We start from the raw sequence: 22,447 nt of genomic DNA, 5'->3' as shown, positions 1-22,447 counted from the left end.
TGTGATTTTATATTTACAGCATTTTAGACATTCTCAGAGCTGAGGCCAGGGTCTTGGAGGGGCTTCATAACCTCGGCATAAAAGGAGAACATCAGGGCAAGCTGCTGAGGTTACCTGTGAACGCTGTGGATGACAGCTATGCCTTAGATATCAGACATCCAGCTATAATGGTGAGTCCTGTCCAAATGCATTATTCTTCTGGCCCAGATCAACACTGCAGGTGTTTTTTCTTCTTTGTGTACCAGGGTGTAAATATCAGTCATCCGGCTATTGCAACAGTCTCGAGCCTGCCAGAAGCTTCAGGTATTAATTGGGAATTCAGCCAAGAATCAAATTAAAAAACTTTTCATTTGCCCCTCTAGCCATTTTAATATTCTATGTACTATAAAAATGTCAAAGAAATGAAGAATTTAAGCCTTTCCACATAAAACCAAGAGGTCTGTCATTTCAGCTTGTATCTCCCCTTCTAGATACGGAGAATATGTGGGGAGGCTTGTACCGCAAGTCACAGAGAGAGAAAGACCACTGTTAGTGCCAGATTGGCCAGAGATGATGGATTGTTTTGCAACTATGATTATGGTCATTTATCATAAAAAGCCATATCTAATAGCTTACTGATGGTGGGTGGTAGAGCTTGATAACAAGTGTACATGTTAAATGTTGTGCACGTCAGATCAAGCATATTTCTGTCCACAGAACTGTTCACTTATGTGCCGTGCAGCAGCTTTATTTAGGGCTGCACATTTGATCGAAATTTTATCAAAATCGCAATATGGCCTCCTGCACTTTTCATATCGCAGCAGGTGCAATATTTGTTAAAAGCGAAATGTGTCTCAAAATACAATTTTAAATTAAATATTGTCGTTCTGCAGTGATGTCCAGACCTACACATCATACTCTACAGGCTAAAGAAAACATCTTGTTTGATAAAGGTCCCCGCAAAAATCACACCATAATCATTTAAATACAAAAAATGAGAATAATAATGTAAAAATGATCATTTCCTCTAATTTCGCAAATCATATTGCAATTGCTTAAAGCACATTTAAGTTGAATCTGTACACCTTTTACACCCTAAATAAATATAAAGATATAAAGCTGTTAACAGGAAAGAGATTATTCTTTCAAAAGTTACCTAATGTAACACTGCAATATCTTGGTGCTCCTGACAAATAACAGGATACACTTATCACCATGCTCATTAATGTCAAGTACAGGATGTAGTCACTCTTTGAAATTCAGTTATGCTAGCATTGGATACTCAACATTTATGAATGAAAGTTTGGAATTTGGAGTTGTGGGCGGGGTTTCTGGTGAAGGTTACAGATGCACAGTGCAAATGATATCAGAGTAAGCCATGTATTGCAACTCATTGTCTCAAATTGTGTCATTCACGCGCTTAACCGAAAAGTGTATTTACATTTATTTGATAGATACTACGTCATTGAAGAAATGTAAAAAAAATATATAGAAAACACAATTGTACTAGTCTGAATTGTCCTTGAGTGAGGTACTTAATCTCAACCTTTTCCAGGGTCGCTGTGCTGTTGCTTGTACTTAACTCATGAATATCATCATTTTCACACAAGCCTTCCTTTTGTCATGCGCTTTCCAGTGGATAAACGACATAGAGAATGACCCACCGTACCGCAGCTGGCCGACGGGTGTACAGGAGCTCCTCAGAGCCACTTTTCCTGGAGTCATCCGGCAGATCCGACGCAATTTCTTCAACCTGGTGAGTCTGCTGGAGGCCAGAAACGCTGCAGGGTAGTGGTGATAAAGGGAATGGAATTGAGAAAGGTCTCCATTGTATTGCAACTGTGAAACTCTTTGGATGCTTCTGACTCTTCTCTGCCAGACTAGATTAAATATGTTTTGTCAAATTGCGAGGTATTTGCATAACATTTCAGTTAGTACAGTCAGGCACACTCTCACAAAAGAGAAAAACCCTAGAGAGTACATTTTGAATACTTAACATTGAACTGTCTGGAACTGGGTGTATTGATTCAACCATCATCCAAGTTGGATAATGAGTATTTGTAAATGTATTATGATTCATTTGATGATGATGCCTTTGTCAGGTGCTGTTCCTAGATCCAGTACGGGAAGAGAGTGTTGAGCTGGTGAAACTAGCAGAGCTTTTCTACAAGCACAAGATCCCCCTGAGGTTGGTGCTGTTATTTCTAATGTAACCTCCACAGCTGTTTATATGTTCTACTCGTGGCATTTATAATCTCAACCAGGTAGTGATTCTCATTTCACCTGCAAATTGAATACTTGTTTTTTACCCCTTTTCTATAGAATTGGATTTGTGTTTGTTGTCAACACCAAAGATGAGATTGATGGCTTCTCAGATGCGGGGGTTGGATTTTTCAGACTGCTGAATTACATCGCAGACGAGTACGATTTATCCCAGGCTCTGATGTCCATGGTATCTGTAAGTATATCACATTTATAAATCTCTGTTGTTTTAGAAAGCTCTTCTTTAAGAATAGCTAAAGCACACTCCTCGCCAGCCCATATCTGTTCGTGCTGCAGAAGTCAGTTGTTTTATTGTGCCTTGTGTTCCCGTGGTTTGAGACATTATTGGACTAGATGAGTCAGTGGTATTTTTGCCTCTGGTATCAGCTCTTTCAAATAGAGTTGGGAATTATTGACAGTCGCGGAGATCTGAAGACAGTGATCAAATCTGTTCTGACTTGCCACTCTCTTGCAGTTGTACAACAAAGTAGACGTGGGGGAGACGCTGTCTGTTGATACAATCTCTGCTTACCTGAAGAGAAAATTCCCTAAAGCCAACGCTGAAAGGATTCTCGGTGTAGAATCCGAGTATGATGACAAAAGAAAGGTAAGGCAATAAAATAAAATAGCTCCGTCTTGTTTCTTTCCCTTTATCGGAAGTAAGAATAATTACCTGCTAAATAATAAATTAGGAGCATCCAAGGATTCAATCCATGTTTCGTGTGCTCCAGGACGGTGCCCTCTTCTACAAAAAGAGTGGCCTGGGTGCTCTGCCACTGGCTCTATTTAACGGAGTCCCTCTGAGCCCAGATGAGATGGACCCGGACGAGCTGGAAACTATCCTCCTGCAGCGCATAATGGACACCACCACCGCCTTCCAGAGAGCTGTCTTTATGGTACGACGGGCCTGTAGGGAATAACCTGCCAAACCTGCCAGGAGTAGAACCTTTAGATTAATATACATAAACACTTATATGCGTGAACTGAAGTGGAGAAACCCTAGATAATTGCACCAATAGCAGTTCATCCATGCTTATAGTATGCAAGTAATATTTCACATACTAGCCTGGGGTTACTATAAGCTTGATATTAAATAGTGGTTTATTGCAGAAGCAGACAATATGATTAAAACTTAGTTAACACTGTGTGTTTAACATAATAGGGTAAATCATTAAAAGCATATTACCTAATTGATTAATAACCAGCATCATTTTTGACATTGCAGTGTGCAGTCTTATAATTTATAGCGTGTAAATATTCCTCCCTAGCCCTCTATATTCTTGTATTTGCAGACACGTTTACACTTCACTGTTAGCTGTACAGAAATAGGCAAGATCCAGTATGTCCTTATGGACTGATGTTGTCAGTGACTCACTATCATCTGTTTTGTCCTCTGCCTACAGGCTCAGTTGACCGAGGGCTCAGATGTGGTGGACTATCTCATGGAGCAGGCCAACGTGGTTCCCAGGATGAATCCTCTTATTCTAAGCACTGACCGGAAGTACCTCGACTTCACTGCCAAACCAGGTGACCTGTGCTACTCATCTTAAACTATCCATTATTCATTAACTGTCTCTTTTTTCTAATTTTTTTCTTTCTTGCTTTACAGTTGTAGATGACTGGGAGGACACAACTATGTTTTCATTCTTTGACTCCAGAGACAAAACAGCTGTCATGACTAAGAGAATGAAGTACTTTACAAATAACGGTAAGAAGTCACTTATTGTTATTTTATGCCTTGGTTTCCTAATTAACACATTTTCAGATGCACACCATTTCATTTTCAGTAACACTTGCAACAATATAAATATTCAAGCATCTGGATTTTGTCACCTAAAGTGGAACAACCATTCTTCATTTACTTGTTGAAAATCTGTAAAATGAGCAGTATCTGAACAAAAAATGAATCCTACACTGCTTTACTGATCTATGAAAGTGTGAAATTGACCTTTGTTAAAGCAGACAGACTTGCGCCTCCAGCGAGATAATTGCTGGGTTTTGCTGACTGGCTTCTGGCCAACAGTCTAAATGGTCGTCAGAGCTGCATTTCACTGCTCGGGCCTGGAGTGTAGCTGTCTCACTGAGGCTGAGGAGGCTGATTGCCATCCTCCCTCTGCGGACTAGTCGACCGGCTGACTGCCTGCTTTTCTGACTGACTGATTGACTGACTGACCGGGGGGGATCTAACTATGACAGGTGGCACAATTCTCCGCTATTATACTGAGCTCTCAGTATGTCTCAGATGTTTCAGTCTCTCTCACCTCGTGCACCCAAACTGAACATTCACTGTAACAACTGTACCTAATTTTCCTTCTCACTTTCATCTGATTCTCATCAGTGCATAAGCATGAGCTAACCCTTATAAAGGATTAGCAGCTCTTGCTAAATGCCATGTAAGCATTTAGGCTGACATTGAGATAAAAAAAACGCTCAAAAATACATTTGCCCTCCACTGATACTTCTCATTATATAGCAGTTTATTGTACAAACGTCAGGAAACTGCAGCGGACTGGTCTTAATGTATTTTAATGCTTAAAATTGAAATGCCATGTGATATGTATGTAGAGTTTAGAGTACAACAGAGTCATTGCTCTTTTACCTTAGATGACGATGGGATGAGTGCTGTGACCATGTGGATAGTCGGAGATTTTGAGAAGGGCTCAGGAAGAAAACTGTTACACAGTGCCCTGAAACGTGTGGTGAGTATCATCTACTCTCTGTCCTGTTCACCTCTTCCCATTCTTTTAACCCATCATTTACTTTATTTTGGGGCTGTCAAAGGTAATGCAATAATAACGCGTTAATGCAAATTCGTTTTAACGCCACTAATTTCTTTAACGCATTAACGCAACTTGCGATTTTCAGTTTTAAAGTTAGAGTGAAGATAACCTAAGGAATTCATTGTTATCAACCATGTCATACCACCTTGTCGGGAAGGAGGTTAAATAACGCTCCAAACTTGCATGGCCATTTTCAATGGTTTCTATGGGTACCCACGAACCTCCCCTTTACAGACATGCCCACTTTATGATAATCACATGCAGTTTGTGGCAAGTCATAGTCAAGTCAACACACTGACAGCTGTTGTTGCCTGTTGGGCTTCAGTTTGCCATGTTATTATTTGAGCATTGTTTTAAATGCTAAATGCAGTACCTGTCTGGACAATATTTGTCATTGATTTGTGTAAATATATGCAAACATTTGCATAAGGCAAGCATATTTGTCCACTCCCATGTTGATAAGAGTATCAAATACTTCACAAATCTCCCTTTAAGGTACATTTTGAACAGATAAACCATCATGCGATTACATATTTTAATCGGTTGACAGCCCTACTTTCTTTCTATAAGGGAACATTTTGAAAGACATGATCTACAAATGTACATATACTGTATGTCATGTGTTTGTGTGTTGTTGTATATTATGCGTTAAAAGCATAAATACCGATATGAATCTTGCAGCTGGTGTTCCTGCAGATATAAAACAGTAAATCTAACATCATTTTTTACTGATTAGGGCTTAAACTAAGTCAATTTATTCTGAAAATGAAATTTCTGCATGTATGTCCTCCCAAAAATCATCAATACAGATGCCTCTAAAATGAAATATTCACTGTTGATACACTACAGATGTGTGATACAGCAAGCAGGCATTTTTTCTGTCATGAAAAAAAGAAAAGATTCCTTGCTGTTAAAATAAGCAGAAAAGGAGAAACCTTTACGGTTACTTTTAAGCAATCAGCACTCTCTTTTCCCAGTGTTCTCTCTCAGTGACACCTGCGGTCTGTGGAAATATGAGAATGTGTGATATTTGTGTGAATTATATCACTGCTGTGTTTGTGTGTGTGTGCAAGCAGAAGGCCAGCCCTGGAGTGCGTGTGGGGGTGATAGATAACCCCAGCGGAAAGCCCAGCGAAGATAACACTGTGCTGTACAGGGCTATCTGGGCCTCTCTCCTCACCCAGAAGAATAAGGCTGCAGGAGAGTTTGTGCAAAAACTCCTGAAAGAGGAGAGCGGCCAGCTCCTCCAACAAGGGACCAAGATAAAGGACTTACTGATGCAGGTAAAGGAGTGATTAAGGAATGCAGTTCTGTTTTTTTGGTTTTGTTTTGTTTTTTCACATCAGAGACAATCAGTTACCAAACATTTGATTCCCATTTTTTTTCTACATTTCAAGCATTTAGTGTTTGTGTTTTTTCAATTACATCAAAGTAGTAAATGTGCGTCCTGTGTTTTAGGTACAGCTGTGCAATATATTGATTTGCTGATTATATTGTGACATGAGTCTAGATGAGGTCTTGAATTGTCGTTATTGTTACATGATATACGTTTTTGCTAGTTTGCCTGTCCTCAAGGCCACATTAGTTTCATTTCTCATAATAACTTTGTGTTTGAATATTTTCTCAAAGAATCAATAGTCATCTCTATTATAGTATCACAATAGTATCATATTGATATGCTTTTATATCAATAATGAGATATTTGGTAAGCAACAACTTCAAACCCCAAAAATCATTTAAACATGACTATCACACATACACTCACATTAACAATGCAATGCAATTGCAATGAGCCTTACTTAGCATTTGTTCCAAGTTATTCATGCTCTGAAACATTCTCATATTGTGGTGTGGTTAGTATATTATGTTATTTTAACCTGTGTGAACTAATTATCATAACCAAGATGACATGTTCATATTGGAGTGTTTTTTATAGCGCGTGTGATCTGCGTCCTGACTGACAGAAAGGAACGGTTCACATGATCATAATTACAAGTAGGATATGTGAGAATATCTCCTACCTGCCACCACAATTTGCTGAAATGTGTCAACACAAGCAGGAAACGGAGACATTTTTCTGATGCCAGTAGTCGAGGCTGATTATCAAATTACAATTTATTATCTGCAGTGTTAAACACATGAATGCCTTTGAGCTGAGGTGGTGAATAAATCCCATCTCTTGTTTCTTCTGACATGACAGGAACGTGTCAGAAGACCCACGGCCGGCAAAGTAAAGAAGCAAACATGAGAACAAAAGTATAGTTTGTGTGACACAAAAAATCAAATTGACCAATGAGATGCCATGACAGTTATTTAAAGATATTAGGAGTGGGCTATGTGGATACAATCTTCTGCCATGGTATGTGCAATTTTATATTATGATATTGATATATATTGTCACATAGTTCATTTTCTTTAAATTATTTAGACATAAAATAACCAGAAATGTTTGTTTTAGGCTAAACCCGTGTTAGAAGTACAGTACCTGAGGTACTTCATCACACTGCTGCGAATTCCTATAAATCCAATACTACCATAAAACAGTCCTGCTCACTGATTTGCAACACTGCCTGCCATGGACTAATACAACCAGAGCTATTAAAGGGATAGCTACCTAAATGTAAACAGTATGTCAAAAGCTCCAAGAGCTGATAAATATATATTGTCTTGTGGTATACTGCAGTATTACTGTGTTGAAAGTAAGAAACACAATCTTTTGGGTTTGATTATTTGAATGTTATTTGATTGTAGGTCGTGCCTTTGATTGTGCCAGTGAAAGGTGCATCTGTGAAATGTATCTCTGCAAAAGGGATGTTATTCAACACTGATATATTTGATACCGTTTTATGCAGATTTGATGAGCATAATGGCAAAAAAGGATGAAAACAAATGTTGGATATAACCACTTAACTTGAGATTTGTCTGTCACTGCTTTCTTGATTCAAGTGCACAGTCGGGGGGTTAGGGGGGGAATGGTGATTGATGAGCCCATCTTCTCATTCCCCTCCTGAACATCAGCTAACAGAATACATTTAGAGCACGCGTGATGCTCCACAGCCTGTGGATGCCAAGGCAAGCGGCCTACTCACTGTCAGTTCCACTTGATCTGTCACAGGGGCCAGCACAAGGCGGGGGGGGCTCCACGCGCTGAATCTTTAACTTAAAAGTGCTGGTGGATACCTGGTCTCCAGGACCTGATGAAACAGCCGAGCTCCTGCTCACCGTTCATGGTTGTGTAAGCCATACGTGTTCAGCCGAGCCTGACCATCACTCTGCTGCTGTAAGCAGTCTACAGCCACTAGTGTTCTCCATCCTGCAGTGTGCAGTATCCACCCACGCAGCATTACACACAAGAAAACAAATTCTCAGGCGCTAATCAACAAATCAGCTGACAGGAGAGCTCCCATCTCTTCCATTAGGAATAAGTCATACAGCATAGGTTGCGTTTGGGACCGACCAACCATAACAAACTGCCCTTCAATTATACCAGCCTTAAACAGTGGGGAGAGAATGGGCTGGAAATAGCAATGGAAAGATGGGTAGGAGGTGGCTGTGTGAGTTGAGACCCAGAGTCGAGGGATATGAGTTTATTATTGGCTGCCAGACAGACTTGCTGACTGGATTGTGCTGACATTATTGCTATTTCACCTGTTCTCCTGAGGAGAGATGTTGGAGAAACTAATAACCTGACTCCACAAACCCTCCACACTCCCACACCTAATTTGTTATAGACAAAAATGGCCGAGGCTTAATTAAGAGCGTGGTATATTAATTACAAATTGATTAATCTCATTTTCACACGTGCTTTTCTGACAGCTCGGTCCTCTGGCTGAAATATTTCATGTTTGAAAAACTGCAGTGATTGCGAAGATGCAAGGCATCATTGATGTTGCGAATGATTTGTTTTCCTCACATACATCATTCCCGACGCCAATGCATCACTCAGATTTTGTTTTGGACAGGCCGTAAAGGGAGAAAGGTCCTTGAGCTAGTCTATTGGATATCGCAGTACATCGCAACTTCAAAATGTGAGCCAACAATGCAATCAATTTATCCAACATCCTAAACAAACTTTTGCTATTCTGCTCTAGGGCATGGACGGAGATGCCTTTGAGAAAAAGTTCAACACACTGGAAGTGGATTTTATTCGTAGTCAGCAGCTGTTTTGTCGAGACGTCCTGAAACTGAGCCCTGGGCAACGGGCAGTGATCAGCAATGGCAGGGTGAGTGGGCATGAACTCCAACACAGCTCAATTAGCGTATTCTCAGTTGAATATTGATTCATTGATTTCCACCTAGAAAGTTGAATAGACCACAATATGTGGTCAGAAAGGCAAAGCATTGCTGTTATTGTTTCATACAGTGAAGTAGGATCCTCTAAGCCACTGCACTTTGGAGGATTTTCCCTCTTGTGTTTTCCTTAGTACTGTCAAATCAGCATGAATGTTCCTCAAAGGTCACAGGTGGCACAAACTGCGCTGTGCGTGTGCGTCTGTATGTGCTGACTGTATGTGTGTACAGAGCTGATGACTGATGTCTCAGCAGCAGTGATGCTGACAGCCACGGATGAAGAGGCCAGCCTCTGAGATGGCAGTAACAATTAATATCATTTTACATTCCTCTGCTGCAGTGGCACGACTCCCAAAAATAGAAAGGAGGAAAACACAGGCAGCGTCACTGAATACCATGACTTTAAATGGATAAAACACTGTGTTACAATCCCAGTCCATTTTACACCCCCTTGGCAAGTAGTAAATAATGTAATACATGCAGAATGGGAAAAGTCGTGTTCTGACTGCATTATTGTCTTCATGTTAGATCCTCGGCCCATTTGAAGAGCAGGAGGAATTCACTGTGGAGGATTTCCAGTTGCTGGAGAAGATTACACTGAGCGGTTCTGCAGAGAAAGTCAAAGCCAAAGTAAAACTGATGGGGATGAAACCAAAGCAGTATGTTTGTATTTTTCTTTTTCTTTTTTTTTTGCCTGGTTATGTGGGAGAAACTGCCTCTTTCTTCAGTTTCTCAGTTAGAAGGTACAGTGTGTAGCATTTAGGGGGATCTGTTGGCAGAAGGGCTGTCAATCAATTCAAATATTTAATTGCATGATTGTCCATAGTTAATCGCCATTAATTACAAATTAATCACACATTTTTTTATCTGTTCAAAATGTACCGTAAAGTGGCAGTAGGCAGTATTTTTTTGGCATCATTGAGCAAAAATTCCATAATGACCTTTCAGCATATTGTAATTCAAGTGTCTAACAACTAGACTTTGCGTTATTACCGCGTTAACTTTGACATTCTTAGTTGGCAGTAACGGAGTTATAATAGTAATAAGTATGATTTCTTTAGTGTATAATTACCTGAAAATAAGAATCATTGTGATTTTGTTAGAATGAGCTGTTTATATCTACATACGGAGCGGGTACTCTTCATGGAGCAGGCCGCTATGTTTCTACAGTAGCCCATAACGGACAATCCAAACACTGGCTCTAGAAAGGGACATTTGGGTTTTTGCGTCAGCCACCGTAGTTCTCCTCCACGCTTGGCACACAGGAGAAGTTTCAGTTGGTTGCATTCTGTAACCTCATCGCTAGATGCCTCCAAATCCTACACACTGCACCTTTAATTGATTTATGAGGCTACCTTGTTAACAGCTTGACATCACACCATGTGAGCTCTGTTTGACATCTCTCCTAAAACGTAGCATTAATAAATGATGGACTGACCCTGCTACACCTCTTTTCCCCTCAGCGCCAGTGACTTGGTCATGAAAGTTGATGCCCTCCTAACTGCAGCCCCCAAAGGAGAGGTCAGGAGGGACGTCCAATTTATCAAAAACAGCCACAGGTGGGCAACGTTATTTTCCTCTGTTTAGTGTCGTATTGGCTCTGCCGTCTCACTGGGAAGTGTTTACTCTCCTTTTGTTACAATGGATCTGAAAATTGCTAAGCCATCACGTCAAGCAGTGCAGAAAGGCAAATCTTTTGATTTGCGGTCCTGCTGAATAAGGGTTGTATAACCTTGTGTTGCTGAATCCGCTTTGGCATTCTGTTCTCCTCCTCAGTGTGCTCCATCTCTCTCCACGTGAAAACGAGGTGTTCTATGATGTTGTGGCCGTCGTTGACCCGCTCACTAGGGAGGCACAGAAGATGTCCCCTCTACTGATTGTAAGCTGGATTCTTCTCCTCTCTTCTCCATCGATTCCTAATACAGCAGGGACACTTTAAAATCCCTTTCACTGAAAGGAAGCGTACAGAATCGCAACGCTTGCCAAGCTGCAAAAGTTTAGATGGAAATTTTCTTTTTTTCTATCCTCACTTGATGCTATGATCACATTTTCATGGTTATATTCTGTTATGCACACGGTTTATGCTGAAAGATACTGTAGCTTCCAACTCCTTAAAAGCATTTATTGAGTCAGTAAAATTGATCAGAAAAATAGTCCCATTCTTTGTGAGCTAAAACAAGTATGCTTATTTATTTAAAGTTATTTAGAAACAGTGTCCTCAGTGGGCTTAGTTTCACTGAATCCCATTAGCTGTCTGCTGCATCTTGCAGGAGGCTCGCTGTGGTGAAGAATTTGACTTGGGTGAATATGAAAATATGACTCACCATGCGTTTACAGACAGCCAGTCAGACAGCCACCTTCAGTAGCTGTTGTTTGCAGCGTACACTTTTCAGTAGTGTACTGTAGTATGCAGTAGAAATTGTGATGACAGTATATCAGCAGCACGGCTGATTTTAAGGAAGGCAGCTCAGTGTGCTAACCACTGAGCTTGACCACTGTTTTATCATGAAAAATGTTATGTAAGGATATTAGGGCTGTCAAAGTTAACGCGATAATAACGGGTTAACGCAAATTAGTTTTAACGCCACTAATTTCTTTAACGCATTAACGCAACTTGCAATTTTTAGGTTGTGGCAAGCTCACTTTTAAAGCTAGAGTGAAGATACTGGTAGCATATGAAACTAGAAGACCTAAGGAAGCCATTGGTACCGTGTCATACTAGCTTGTCGCGAAAGAGGTTAAATAACGCTCCAAACTTGCGCTAAACTTTGGCGAGGAAAAACTTTCATGGCCATTTTCCAAAGGGTGTCCCTTGACCTCTGATCTCAAGATATGTGAATGAAAATGTGTTCTATGGGTACCCACGAGTCTCCCCTTTACAGACATGCCCACTTTATGATAATCACATGCAGTTTGGGGCAAGTCATAGTCAAGTCAGCACACTGACACACTGACAGCTGTTGTTGCCTGTTGGGCTGCAGTTTGCCATGTTATGATTTGTGAGAGTTTCTGGACAATATTTGACAGTGTTTTGTGTTGTAAATTGATTTCCAATAATAAATATATTAGGGCTGTCAATCAATTAAAATATTTAATAACAATTAATCTTACGATTGTCCATAGTTAATCACAATTAGTCGCAAAGGAATCGCATATTTTTGTATGTGTTTAAAATGTACCTTTAAAGGGAGATTTGTCAAGTATTTGATAGGCTTGTCAACATGGGAGTGGGCAAATACGCTTGCTTTATGCTAATATATGTATATATTTATTATTGGAAATCAATTAATTAATTTGACTGACTTGCTCCAAACTGCATGCAATTATCATAAAGTGGGCATGTCTGTAAAGGGGAAACTCGTGGGTACCCATAGAACCAATTTTCATCACATATCTTGAGGTCAGAGGTCAAGGGACCAATTTGAAAATGTCCATGACAGTTTTTCCTCGCCAATATTTAGCGTAAGTTCACAGAGTTATTTAACCTCCTTCGCAACAAGCTAGTATGACATGGTTGGTACCAATGGATTCCTTCAGCATATTTTCCAACTCCCATGTTGATAAAAGTATTAAATACTTGACATATCTCCCTTTTTAAGGCACATTTTGAACAGATAAATAAAGTGTGATTAATTTATGATTAATCGTGATTAACTATGAATAATCATGCAATTAATCGCTATTAAATATTTTAATCGATTGACAGCCCTAAAGGATATATGCGCTTTATTTTTTTATTTTTTTAAATTAGTATAGTAAGAGTAATGGGGCAGTGAAAGCCTTCAGTCCTTTTGTTCAGCCAAAGGCTGATGTATCTCTTGTACCTCTCTGCTGGGCTGGGCTCTACTTTGCACCCTGTTTCCTTTAACTGGGTCTCTTCTTCTGTGACTCCTGCAGGTGCTCAGTCAAGTGGTCAACGTGAGACTGCAGGTGTTTATGAATTGCAGAGCCAAGTTGTCCGAGATGCCCCTCAAGAGGTAAGCTCCAGCTCCAACAGTAATTAAATTTTCCTGTTTGGCTTGTTTGTGTATCCTCCGACCGCTGCAGACTTAGCATCTCTGCCTCGTTCCCTTTCCCTTTGTAAGATTATACTGCACAGATGCAATCTGCTTAATAACACCACCTTATTGCTTTGGGCCTCCCCTTACATCTCTAGGCAAATTGCTTACAGCTTGCATTGTTGTGGTTCAAGACATGCAGTAAAAAAAACAAAATGATAAAAAAAAAGAAACAACAAATGAAGAGTTTAAATTGCCCATTAACATTCACACCACTGAATGAATGTTAGTCGTTATGTAATTTGGTTTTCTTTTTTAATTTGTTCTATAATGGGTTGAGTCAATTGTAGTGGTAGTATACTGAAATAGCTCAACTGTTTTATGTTTTGTTATGCCAAATGACAGAACATTACCAGGAAGTTTACCCTCGCTTCGGAGGGACTATTTACTGTATGACCTTTATTGACCTCTGTCAGAGACCAGCTGGAATTGAACTGATGGAAATAACTCTACCTCCCCTGAACCCATCACACTTCTTGTCCTCCTGAGTGACAATTGCCTGTAATTGACACAAATGGCTACATGGTATTTTCACATGAGAGATAGAAAGGCTGGATGTCTGCAGTCACGCGGCCACTGGCTGCTCCGCTAGTCCAGTATATCACAATGCAGAAACATTTAATGTTATTTGTAACAGAAATTGGTTTCTTTCTAGTACCGTCACATTCAACCACTGAAATATGAAAACCTGGGCAGAGGACATACTGGCAAGATAGTATTTGTTAAGTCATTGGTGTTGATAAAGAACCCTAAACACTTCCTCTTTGGGGAATTGAGGACCATTTAAATGTCAAAAAAATAGGACAATGCGGCTTTGTTCTGTTTTTGGATCTCTTCATAAAGAGGGGATAATCATGAGGGGATGGCATTTAGTTTAGAACAGCAGATAAGTTTTGTAACCATAAAGTTACAACTTCCCTGCTTGATGTCCCTTGCAGAGCCATAAGCCTGGTAATCCTATAGCCCACCCCTGGAGATGCTGCTGTCAGTGGCCAAACATGAATCCTATTCCGCATCAGTGGGTTCATTTCATTCACTGGTAAACTTCTCATAGTGGCAAGACCGCAGCAGAGACCACAGGGCTGCTCATCTTTCGCTCACTTTTCTTCTTGTGGAGAATTGGTCATCTCACAAATTGGAACCAGTCCAATGAAGACTGGGTTTCCCCTGGTGTACTGGGCTTCTCCTTCTAAAATACAATCTTTCCCTCGCTACTTTTCCTGTGCTGTGGTAGCAGCTCCCATCCCACCCTGGAGTCAGCAGCCCCTCTGTAACTGCTCTGTCATGGTCCACAGAAACATGGGGCTGCTGCGGCGGGAATTCACTTTTGAGAAATCTCCCTGTGAATAAGAAACGACGGTCTACCTTTTAGAAAATAAGAATAAAAATAATTTGCATTGGTAATGTTTATCGTCTGCCACGTTATCTACACTGATTATGACTCCTCGGTGTCAGAGGGCACACTGTAGAAAAGCAATTAGCTCTGTGACATCTCTGAGTAATAACGAAGAAAGGGAACACTTCTGGTGCACAGACTGCCGCACATATTTCTGTTATTGGCCGAGCAGGAACACTGGCAGTAAAAGTATTAGATTCCTCACTTTGAGGAGATTGTATATACCCAGCTGTCACAACAGAGCACATCTCTCCCGTCCTAGAAAGGAGACGATTGCACAACATGTCATCATTTTAGTGCTTGCTTAAGAGGACTGCGTTTGCTGGATGGAATTGTTGACTCAGTCCGGTGGCAGAAAGTCCTGCAGGATATCCTACCATTTTAGGAGCTGCAATTCTCGACTCTTGTTGGATATTCTGTTAATTTGCAGTTATTTGCAAGGCAAGCATTTATATTTTCATCATCTCTGTTTGTCTGTCTTTGTCACAGCTTTTACCGCTTTGTCTTGGAGTCTGATGTGAATTTCTTGGCCAACGACACCGTGTCTCCAGGACCAGTCGCCCGCTTCATGGATCTCCCGGAATCTCCCCTTCTCACCCTTAATATGATCACACCGGAGAGCTGGATGGTGCAGGCTGACCGCAGCCCGCATGACTTGGATAACATCCACCTGCAGGAGGTATCCTGCTACCAGCAATCTTATCGTTCTCACCTCTTAATTAGGGCCGCGTTGCATTCTATTAATCATTCCCCCGTTTTGTTTTTTTCTATTGTGTAATTTGTGGTTTTCGCTCCAGGTGAGCGGGGTTGTGACTGCGGAGTATGAGCTGGAGCACCTCTTGCTGGAGGGCCACTGCTTTGACCTGTCAACCGGCCAGCCTCCCCGCGGACTGCAGTTTACCCTGGGCACGAGCCGGGAACCGCTCATGCATGACACCATCGTCATGGCTAACCTGGTCAGTAACCTTTCTCTACTCAATACTAGAGTTACAAAGACAGTTTTCTTGCACTGTGTTAAAGATATATATGACATGGGTATAGTAGTTAAAGGTGCTAAATACGGGATTGAGAGCATTTCTATTGCCTCTCAACGGCTCTCAACATGGCTGGTGGCTCGCAGCTACCAGCTCTAACAGTGCAAACAATGGCAAAAGTAGCTTCCGCAAAGATGCCGTTGGCTGCCGTATGAGAGCAGTGCAGTGGCCGTGACTCTTACTTACGTTACTCTACTATATCTTTACATAACAATATAGATACAATAGTTGTTTGCTGCTATATTAATGCTCTGGATAACGAAATTAGCCCCTTTAACTACTCTATAGTAAGTTTCTAACAGAAACTGCCTAGTGCCAGCGCTGAGAAAACAAGTGTGAATTTAATGCTTACAGTAAATACTCAGACTCCTGCTGTTTCAACCGCCAACAGGGATATTTCCAGCTGAAAGCCAATCCTGGCGCCTGGATCTTGAGATTACGTAAAGGGAGATCAGAGGATATCTATCAGGTTCTCACGTGAGTATTCACCAGCATCTACAGACTATTTGTAATGCCAATGTTGTCATTTCCCATCTCATTCCTCACAGACATTAATATCTTTTGAAAAAAAAAAAAAGTTAGGTAATGATGCTAATTAGGCGGCTTCATCAGGAGCTCAGCATGAAGGTTGTTTTCAGCTACCTCTCCCTTTCATACCGGTAGCTATGAAACCCATCACTATGGTAACATAGAGAGTTGCTGACACTGTAGCAGCTCAAGATTTTGATGAGTACAGGGAGTTCTGCTCACTACAGAGGGAAGAGAGACAAGTAGGAGGAGAGGGGCGCTATTAAAGAGAAGACGGAGTGGAGGGATGATTCAGCCGGTCACCTGCCATGCCATTCACCTCAGACAGCAAAATATCAGCAGCAGAATGTGTTCTAGTTTGGACGGCGTAGGTGTCAAAGGCTGCATATACTAGACAGAGTGCGTCGGCGTTGTCTAATTTCCCCGGACGAGTAGAAACAGTATTGTGCTTTGGTTGCTTTGATGCATTTTCAAACAAAATACAATTTTCCTTGCCTTGTATTCTTTTAATTCTAAACTTTAATCACTTCTACGTAACATGACAAAGATAATCCCTTACTATCAAGTCGGGATAATGGCTCATATCCCAACCATGTACGTGAGTCTGCATGGTCAACTGTAGTGCATCATACGAGATGTCCCTACAATCACAGATATTGTCCTCTCTGGCTATCCTCACATAAGATTTAGGACACATACAGCCCTCGGTTCCTCTGGAATCATATCAGACAACCAAGATTTATTCCCCAATCCTCCAGGTGAAGCTAAGAGGTGATGTCATTTTTCACCTTGGCAGTGTCATTATTCTTGTGGTTAGCGGCACTCTGCTCTGGTTAGGTGGCCGATCAGAGTCTAGTGGGAGTGTCTGTGCTCTCCATTCCCAGAGCCTGCGTTTTCCCTCTTCCGCCCTGCGCTGCCACTGCGTCTCGCCCTGACAGCGATGAATGAGATGGCCAGCTCTCCTCTCCTCAGAGCAGGGATACAGATTGATCTCTGGTGCTTTCTAACACAAGCCCTAAAGGCTGAGTTGCATCAGTGACAGCAGAGGGGGGCAAAACACAAGCAGCACTTTGGGCCCAATGAGGAGGGAGCATTTATCATAGTGATAAGGTTGGTTTTTTGCCTTTAGTAAGCACTGGGGTCGTAATGGCTCGCCGTGCATCACAGCCCATTGCTCATCTCTTCCTGAAGTTCGCTCTCTGGTGTTTCGCCACGAGACCCTGCAGATCCTGCCTGCCAGAAGACATTCTCCACCGGGCAAATCAGTCCTAAAACAATTACAGTGAAAGGCCAGTGTTATGCAATCAATACTGTACAGACTTTCTCATTAAATCTATCAGTATATACAGCATGGCTGGGAAGTAGTGATGGATAAAATAATGGTAAGGTGATTCTTAATGATGATGGAGGGTAATGACTATGATCAGAGTGTGACCCTGGCAGCTGTCCCAGTATCCGCTTTTAAGTGCGTGCTCTCACTGTCTGTCAGTGGTCTGTCCATTAGCTGCTGTTGTCTCCTTCATGTAAGGAGCCCATACTGTATATTTTTCTTGCACTGTTGCCATGCAGGGCTCAACGTTAATGTGTTTTTGTCGGTCGAGCAAGTGGGTCAGAAATCTAATCGGCCAAAGTTTTTTACTTGCCCCTATACAAATAGTTTTAACCGCCGTCACTGACACAAAATAATGTGTTTCACTCAAGTACACTATTAAAATGGAAATCTGAGTCTGATTGGTTGAGTAGTTCTGTAAGTGGTAATATAGTTAGTTGCATCAATGAACAATGATGAATGTACACACTGCAGCAGGCATGAAGGTAGGTAGTCGGCTGCATTACATTGCAATGTCTAAAAACTCGCCTGCAAATATCAGCATTGGTTGGTTTTAGATGCCGCTTGTTCTGGTCCTCATTCTTCACTTCCTCTGCTGAACGCTGTTTGTCCTTGGCTCGTGGAGTACAGTTACCAAAGATTATTTCCAAAGATCTTTTTTTCCTTCTTCTATTAATAGAATATATTGCTTGTAAATTTGAAAAAACCATGGTGACAATAATTATTGATTGCAAAAGGAATGACTTTTTGTGATTTCAGCTGGACTTTAAGATTGATGCCGTTACAAAAAGCTTTTTGGCTAACGTATAGAAAATAAAGTTGTATGATGTATGACCGTACAGTCAATTGAACTCTGTTATCCAGACAGTATTGATGGCTATCCATAGGCAATTCATTCATTCATTCATTCATTCATTCATTCAACCTTTATTTTAATTCAGAGGTACATTTAGGTAGAGACCTCATTTACAATATGGCCGGGTTAAATATAATAAACAAAAAATCATAGGCATCAAGAAACTCAAAAAGAAAATAACAAATTCGAATTCAAGACGAATAAATAAACTAACATGAGAACAACTGGAAGTGAAATGGGATTGAATAAAAAATATAAATTGCCGTAAGGATAAGAGTGAGGTAAGCTTTAGATTGTCCTGCATGTTATTCCATGTTGCAGGTGCACAATGGGGAAAAACTGGATTTTCGAAAGTCAATAAAAACATCCGGCACTTGCAAGATTATGCAATCATTTGAGTGTGTTCGATAAGGGCCCACATTTAAAAACAACAAAGTAAGGGGGGTAAAAAACTATAAAGGGCCTTATAAATAAATATAAGCCAGTGTCTATCACGCCTTACAGAGAGAGAGGACCACCCAACCTTATCTTACAGCTCACAATGATGAGTATTATAATTATCTCCAGTAATAAATCTTAGTGCGTAGTGATAAACAGCATCCAGGGGCTTCAGAGTCGCGGCTGAAGCATGCATGTATAAAATGTCACTATTATCCAAAACTGATAAGAAAGTTGCCTCAATAAGCGTCTTTTTACAATGCAGAGGAGAACATGTTTTATTCCATTTGGAAGAAACCAATTTTTTTCCTTAACATTCTCACCAGTTCAGTCACATTGTACTTAAAAGTTCTCATTGATCCAAAAACCAAGGTACTCGTACTCCGTGACTCTTTCAATGTTTGCACCAGTTTTGATTTAATGTGCGACTGATTTCTTGTTCAAAAGATTTGTAAAGATTCCTCAAAAACTAGAAATTATTTTATCTTCCAGTTGTCATGTGGCTTAGCCTTATATTTTGATTTAATAGAAAGACTTGGAGTTACCTCTCTTTATGTCTAGGTTACATATTAATAAGGCTGAATCATCTAGGCAGTACTAAAATGTGTAGAATGCTGAAAATTGTCACGATCAATGGGGAGTTACAGTAAAGATGATCAGTATATATTACACGTTTTTGGGTTGTATTGTATTGCTATTATTTTAAATGTATGTAATTTTGACTATTGATTGATTTTATTCTCCAGTCTGTTGACAAGTTCCACTCTCCAAATGAGGCTTCACCTGTGCTAGACCAACTAGCTGCGGATCCTCATTGATTTTCACTCTCAGTGACAGTAATCACTTCCTTCTCACCCTTTATCCACCTTTTCAGGCATGATGGAACCGATTCCCCGGCAGATGCTGGCGATGTCGTTGTTGTGCTGAACAGTTTCCACAGTAAGATCGTCAAAGTCAGAGTGAGTGTGCTTCTTAGAACATTTGTAAAGTGTATTACATTTCTCATAGCACTGGACATTATTCAGCGTACAGTAAAATGCTGATTTAAAATAATTGTTTTGTGTCTCCTTTGTCATTATAGGTGCAGAAAAAGGCAGATAAGATGAATGAAGATCTGTTAAGTGAAGATAGTGAAAGCAAAGGCATATGGGACTCCATAGCAAGGTGTGTAATCGCTTCTCACATACAGCTAGGTTTAAAACCCTCCCCCAGCTGACTGGAAGTAACCACTACGAGCTCACTGATTGGTGGTTTCAATGATGTGTCTTTTGTTTGTCAATTATACATTGTGGTTTTCAGGACATCTGATTCCTCCCCTCGATCCAGACTGCGATATTATGCTGTAAGATCTAGTCTTGCAAAAAATATGTGCTTCTGTAGGTATGTGTGTGTGTGCATTTGTGTGTTTCTCCCCCCCTCCCCTCAACACTTCCTAACTGTGATCCTGTCTCCTCACTTAATGCTTGCTGTGTGAAGTGTTTGGAGCACTTTTGAGAAAAGGTAGGCAGTGTTGCTGCGAACCATTTAACATCTAAAAACGTCTTCATTGTCATTAGCATGCAGTGGTTATTGGTTGCTTTTTTTGTAATGAATGAGAATGACTTAGAGATATTCTAACAGGATATGGTAAATAATGTAGAGCTGTGGTTGAATGTGATATTTTTATTATCATGTTTTCTTTTGCATTTATTTATGTGGTCATTTTTAGAATATGGCAGCGAAAGTTTGGACTATTTAAAAGACAGACAATGAAAAACACCAAATACTATTCAGTCTGAGTAACAGATGACACACAATATTGAAAATACATTTGTTTGTTTGACAGTTAAACCTTCACAAGAACAGAATTGTTTTCTCATTGATAGAACAGATTGGTTTTTCACAGGATCCGTAAAAATAAATTTTTAAAATGCCTGCACTACATAATAATAGCGGCAGGTTTTGCAAAAGTAAACGAGTCTGAATATTTGAGCAAGCACTGTGTAGACCTTGACAAGTGATGTTACAAAATATTGTTGCTTCCAAAGTAAAGATGTCTCTATATACCCATTCCTTCATTTGTAAACAGAGGGATTCGTTGTAAAGGGCGGGACTGAAGGCCATGTATTGATCCAACACATCTGAGGAATTAGTGAGGTGGATCCATGCATTAGCAAGTCTAAGTGACAGCGTTGTTACAAATTCTCTCATCTTTAAAGAGAGTTTTATCTCTATAGAGGAATAATGAGCCTGAGTGAAAATAGATTTCTTTCCTATTCTTTCCGACACGCTCTCCATCTTTGTTTTGTGATTTTTTTCTTTTGAGCTTTCTCTCTTGCTCTCTACTTTGTCTCTGGCTGGGAGGAAGATGAAGGGAAGTTTTTTCCCTCCTGCTACTCTCAGCCTGGGGAACTTTGAGGGTTTAATGTCCTTTATGCTGTGCATAGAGATCAGAAACGTCAGGGCCACACAGGGTGTGAGAGAGAGAGAGCATTACCTGAGGTTACCTGAGGGAGTTATTCAGGTTTTAGGTGGAGGGGTGCTGTAAAAGCCGCCTCTTCCCAAGTAGTCATAAGACTTTGGACAGTATTAGACGGTGCCTTGGCCATTAATGTTTTCCAGATTGAATCCAGATAATGTACCAGCCAGGGTATAACTGGAATTTGTTTACTGTCTGAGATTTGAGAAAAATGAGGATGGTTTTGTCTGTGGCTTTTTGTCAAAAGCAAAACGTGTTATACAGACCACATGCTGTAGCTCAGAAGATAAACTGAATTGTAGAGTAGTAAGTTGTTTTGATGAGCTTTCCATGGTGAAGAAACTGGTTGTGGTTTTGTCTGTCATGGTGTGCCGTGTGGGTAAAGTGTATGTAGTAGAGTTTGTGGTTACAGTGTGGGGAAGAAATGAAGGGGTGAGATTTTTTTATATATTTACATGCAGTTTAGTTGTTTATATTTTTTCTTTCTTGGCAAAATATTGCCTTTATGATTAAAACTCTGCCTACAAAATATTAACCAACAATAACTGACTTGGAAAATATTTTGCAATCCCTTTCCTTCATGCCTGACCAAACTGACCAGCATCTTATCAGTTGCCTTCAGTGTAGTGATGCTTACCCATTTATGACCTGTCTTCTTTTTTTTTAATTCATTCATTCAACCTTTATTTATACTCAATGGATCATTGAGGGGCGACCTTTTTGATTTGGAAAAATAATTTAATAAATACATTTGGATATTTAACAGTGTAAAATAAAGTAAAAAAAACCCAAAGAATTTTGCAATTACGATAGATAATTTGTAATAAAATGTAAATTAAACAGTTATGTAAAACAAGTTACAAGTAGAAGTTGGGAGATTTAAGATCAAATTTCTAAAATGTCCAAAAGGTATAAGTGAATTGATTTTAAGGTATTTTTTAGGAGTATTATCCAGTCAGGTGCACTAAAGCAGTTTTTCCAAGTTCAGACCTAACTCGTGGAACGTGAAGCAGGAGACTCAACTTTTGTGTTTTTTAT

At 40.3% G+C, this 22,447-nt stretch overlaps 1 protein-coding gene across 6 annotated transcripts in view; it reads left to right on the top strand.

The window, feature by feature from the left end:
* The window catches only part of uggt2 (UDP-glucose glycoprotein glucosyltransferase 2), a 41,554-nt gene that overhangs the window by 8,663 nt on the left and 10,444 nt on the right, over positions 1–22,447 (top strand). For 5 of the 6 annotated variants that reach the window (XM_074659193.1, XM_074659192.1, XM_074659196.1 and 2 more), the window contains exons 13-33: positions 20–170; positions 1,616–1,735; positions 2,082–2,167; positions 2,302–2,437; positions 2,717–2,848; positions 2,973–3,137; positions 3,645–3,768; positions 3,851–3,949; positions 4,846–4,940; positions 6,098–6,304; positions 9,113–9,244; positions 9,840–9,970; positions 10,775–10,870; positions 11,088–11,190; positions 13,209–13,288; positions 15,255–15,444; positions 15,563–15,721; positions 16,191–16,276; positions 19,826–19,910; positions 20,033–20,115; positions 20,428–20,451. In XM_074659193.1, the coding sequence (XP_074515294.1) occupies positions 20–170; positions 1,616–1,735; positions 2,082–2,167; positions 2,302–2,437; positions 2,717–2,848; positions 2,973–3,137; positions 3,645–3,768; positions 3,851–3,949; positions 4,846–4,940; positions 6,098–6,304; positions 9,113–9,244; positions 9,840–9,970; positions 10,775–10,870; positions 11,088–11,190; positions 13,209–13,288; positions 15,255–15,444; positions 15,563–15,721; positions 16,191–16,276; positions 19,826–19,910; positions 20,033–20,115; positions 20,428–20,451 (2,484 nt within the window). The remainder of the gene's footprint in view (positions 1–19; positions 171–1,615; positions 1,736–2,081; positions 2,168–2,301; positions 2,438–2,716; positions 2,849–2,972; positions 3,138–3,644; positions 3,769–3,850; positions 3,950–4,845; positions 4,941–6,097; positions 6,305–9,112; positions 9,245–9,839; positions 9,971–10,774; positions 10,871–11,087; positions 11,191–13,208; positions 13,289–15,254; positions 15,445–15,562; positions 15,722–16,190; positions 16,277–19,825; positions 19,911–20,032; positions 20,116–20,427; positions 20,452–22,447) is intronic. The other variant, XM_074659194.1, reaches the window with a different exon arrangement.

Source organism: Sebastes fasciatus, chromosome 14 (assembly GCF_043250625.1).
Source record: "Sebastes fasciatus isolate fSebFas1 chromosome 14, fSebFas1.pri, whole genome shotgun sequence".
Lineage (NCBI taxonomy): Eukaryota > Metazoa > Chordata > Actinopteri > Perciformes > Sebastidae > Sebastes > Sebastes fasciatus.
Note: the sequence above shows the minus strand (reverse complement) of the source record. Positions and strands in the feature narration are given on the sequence as shown.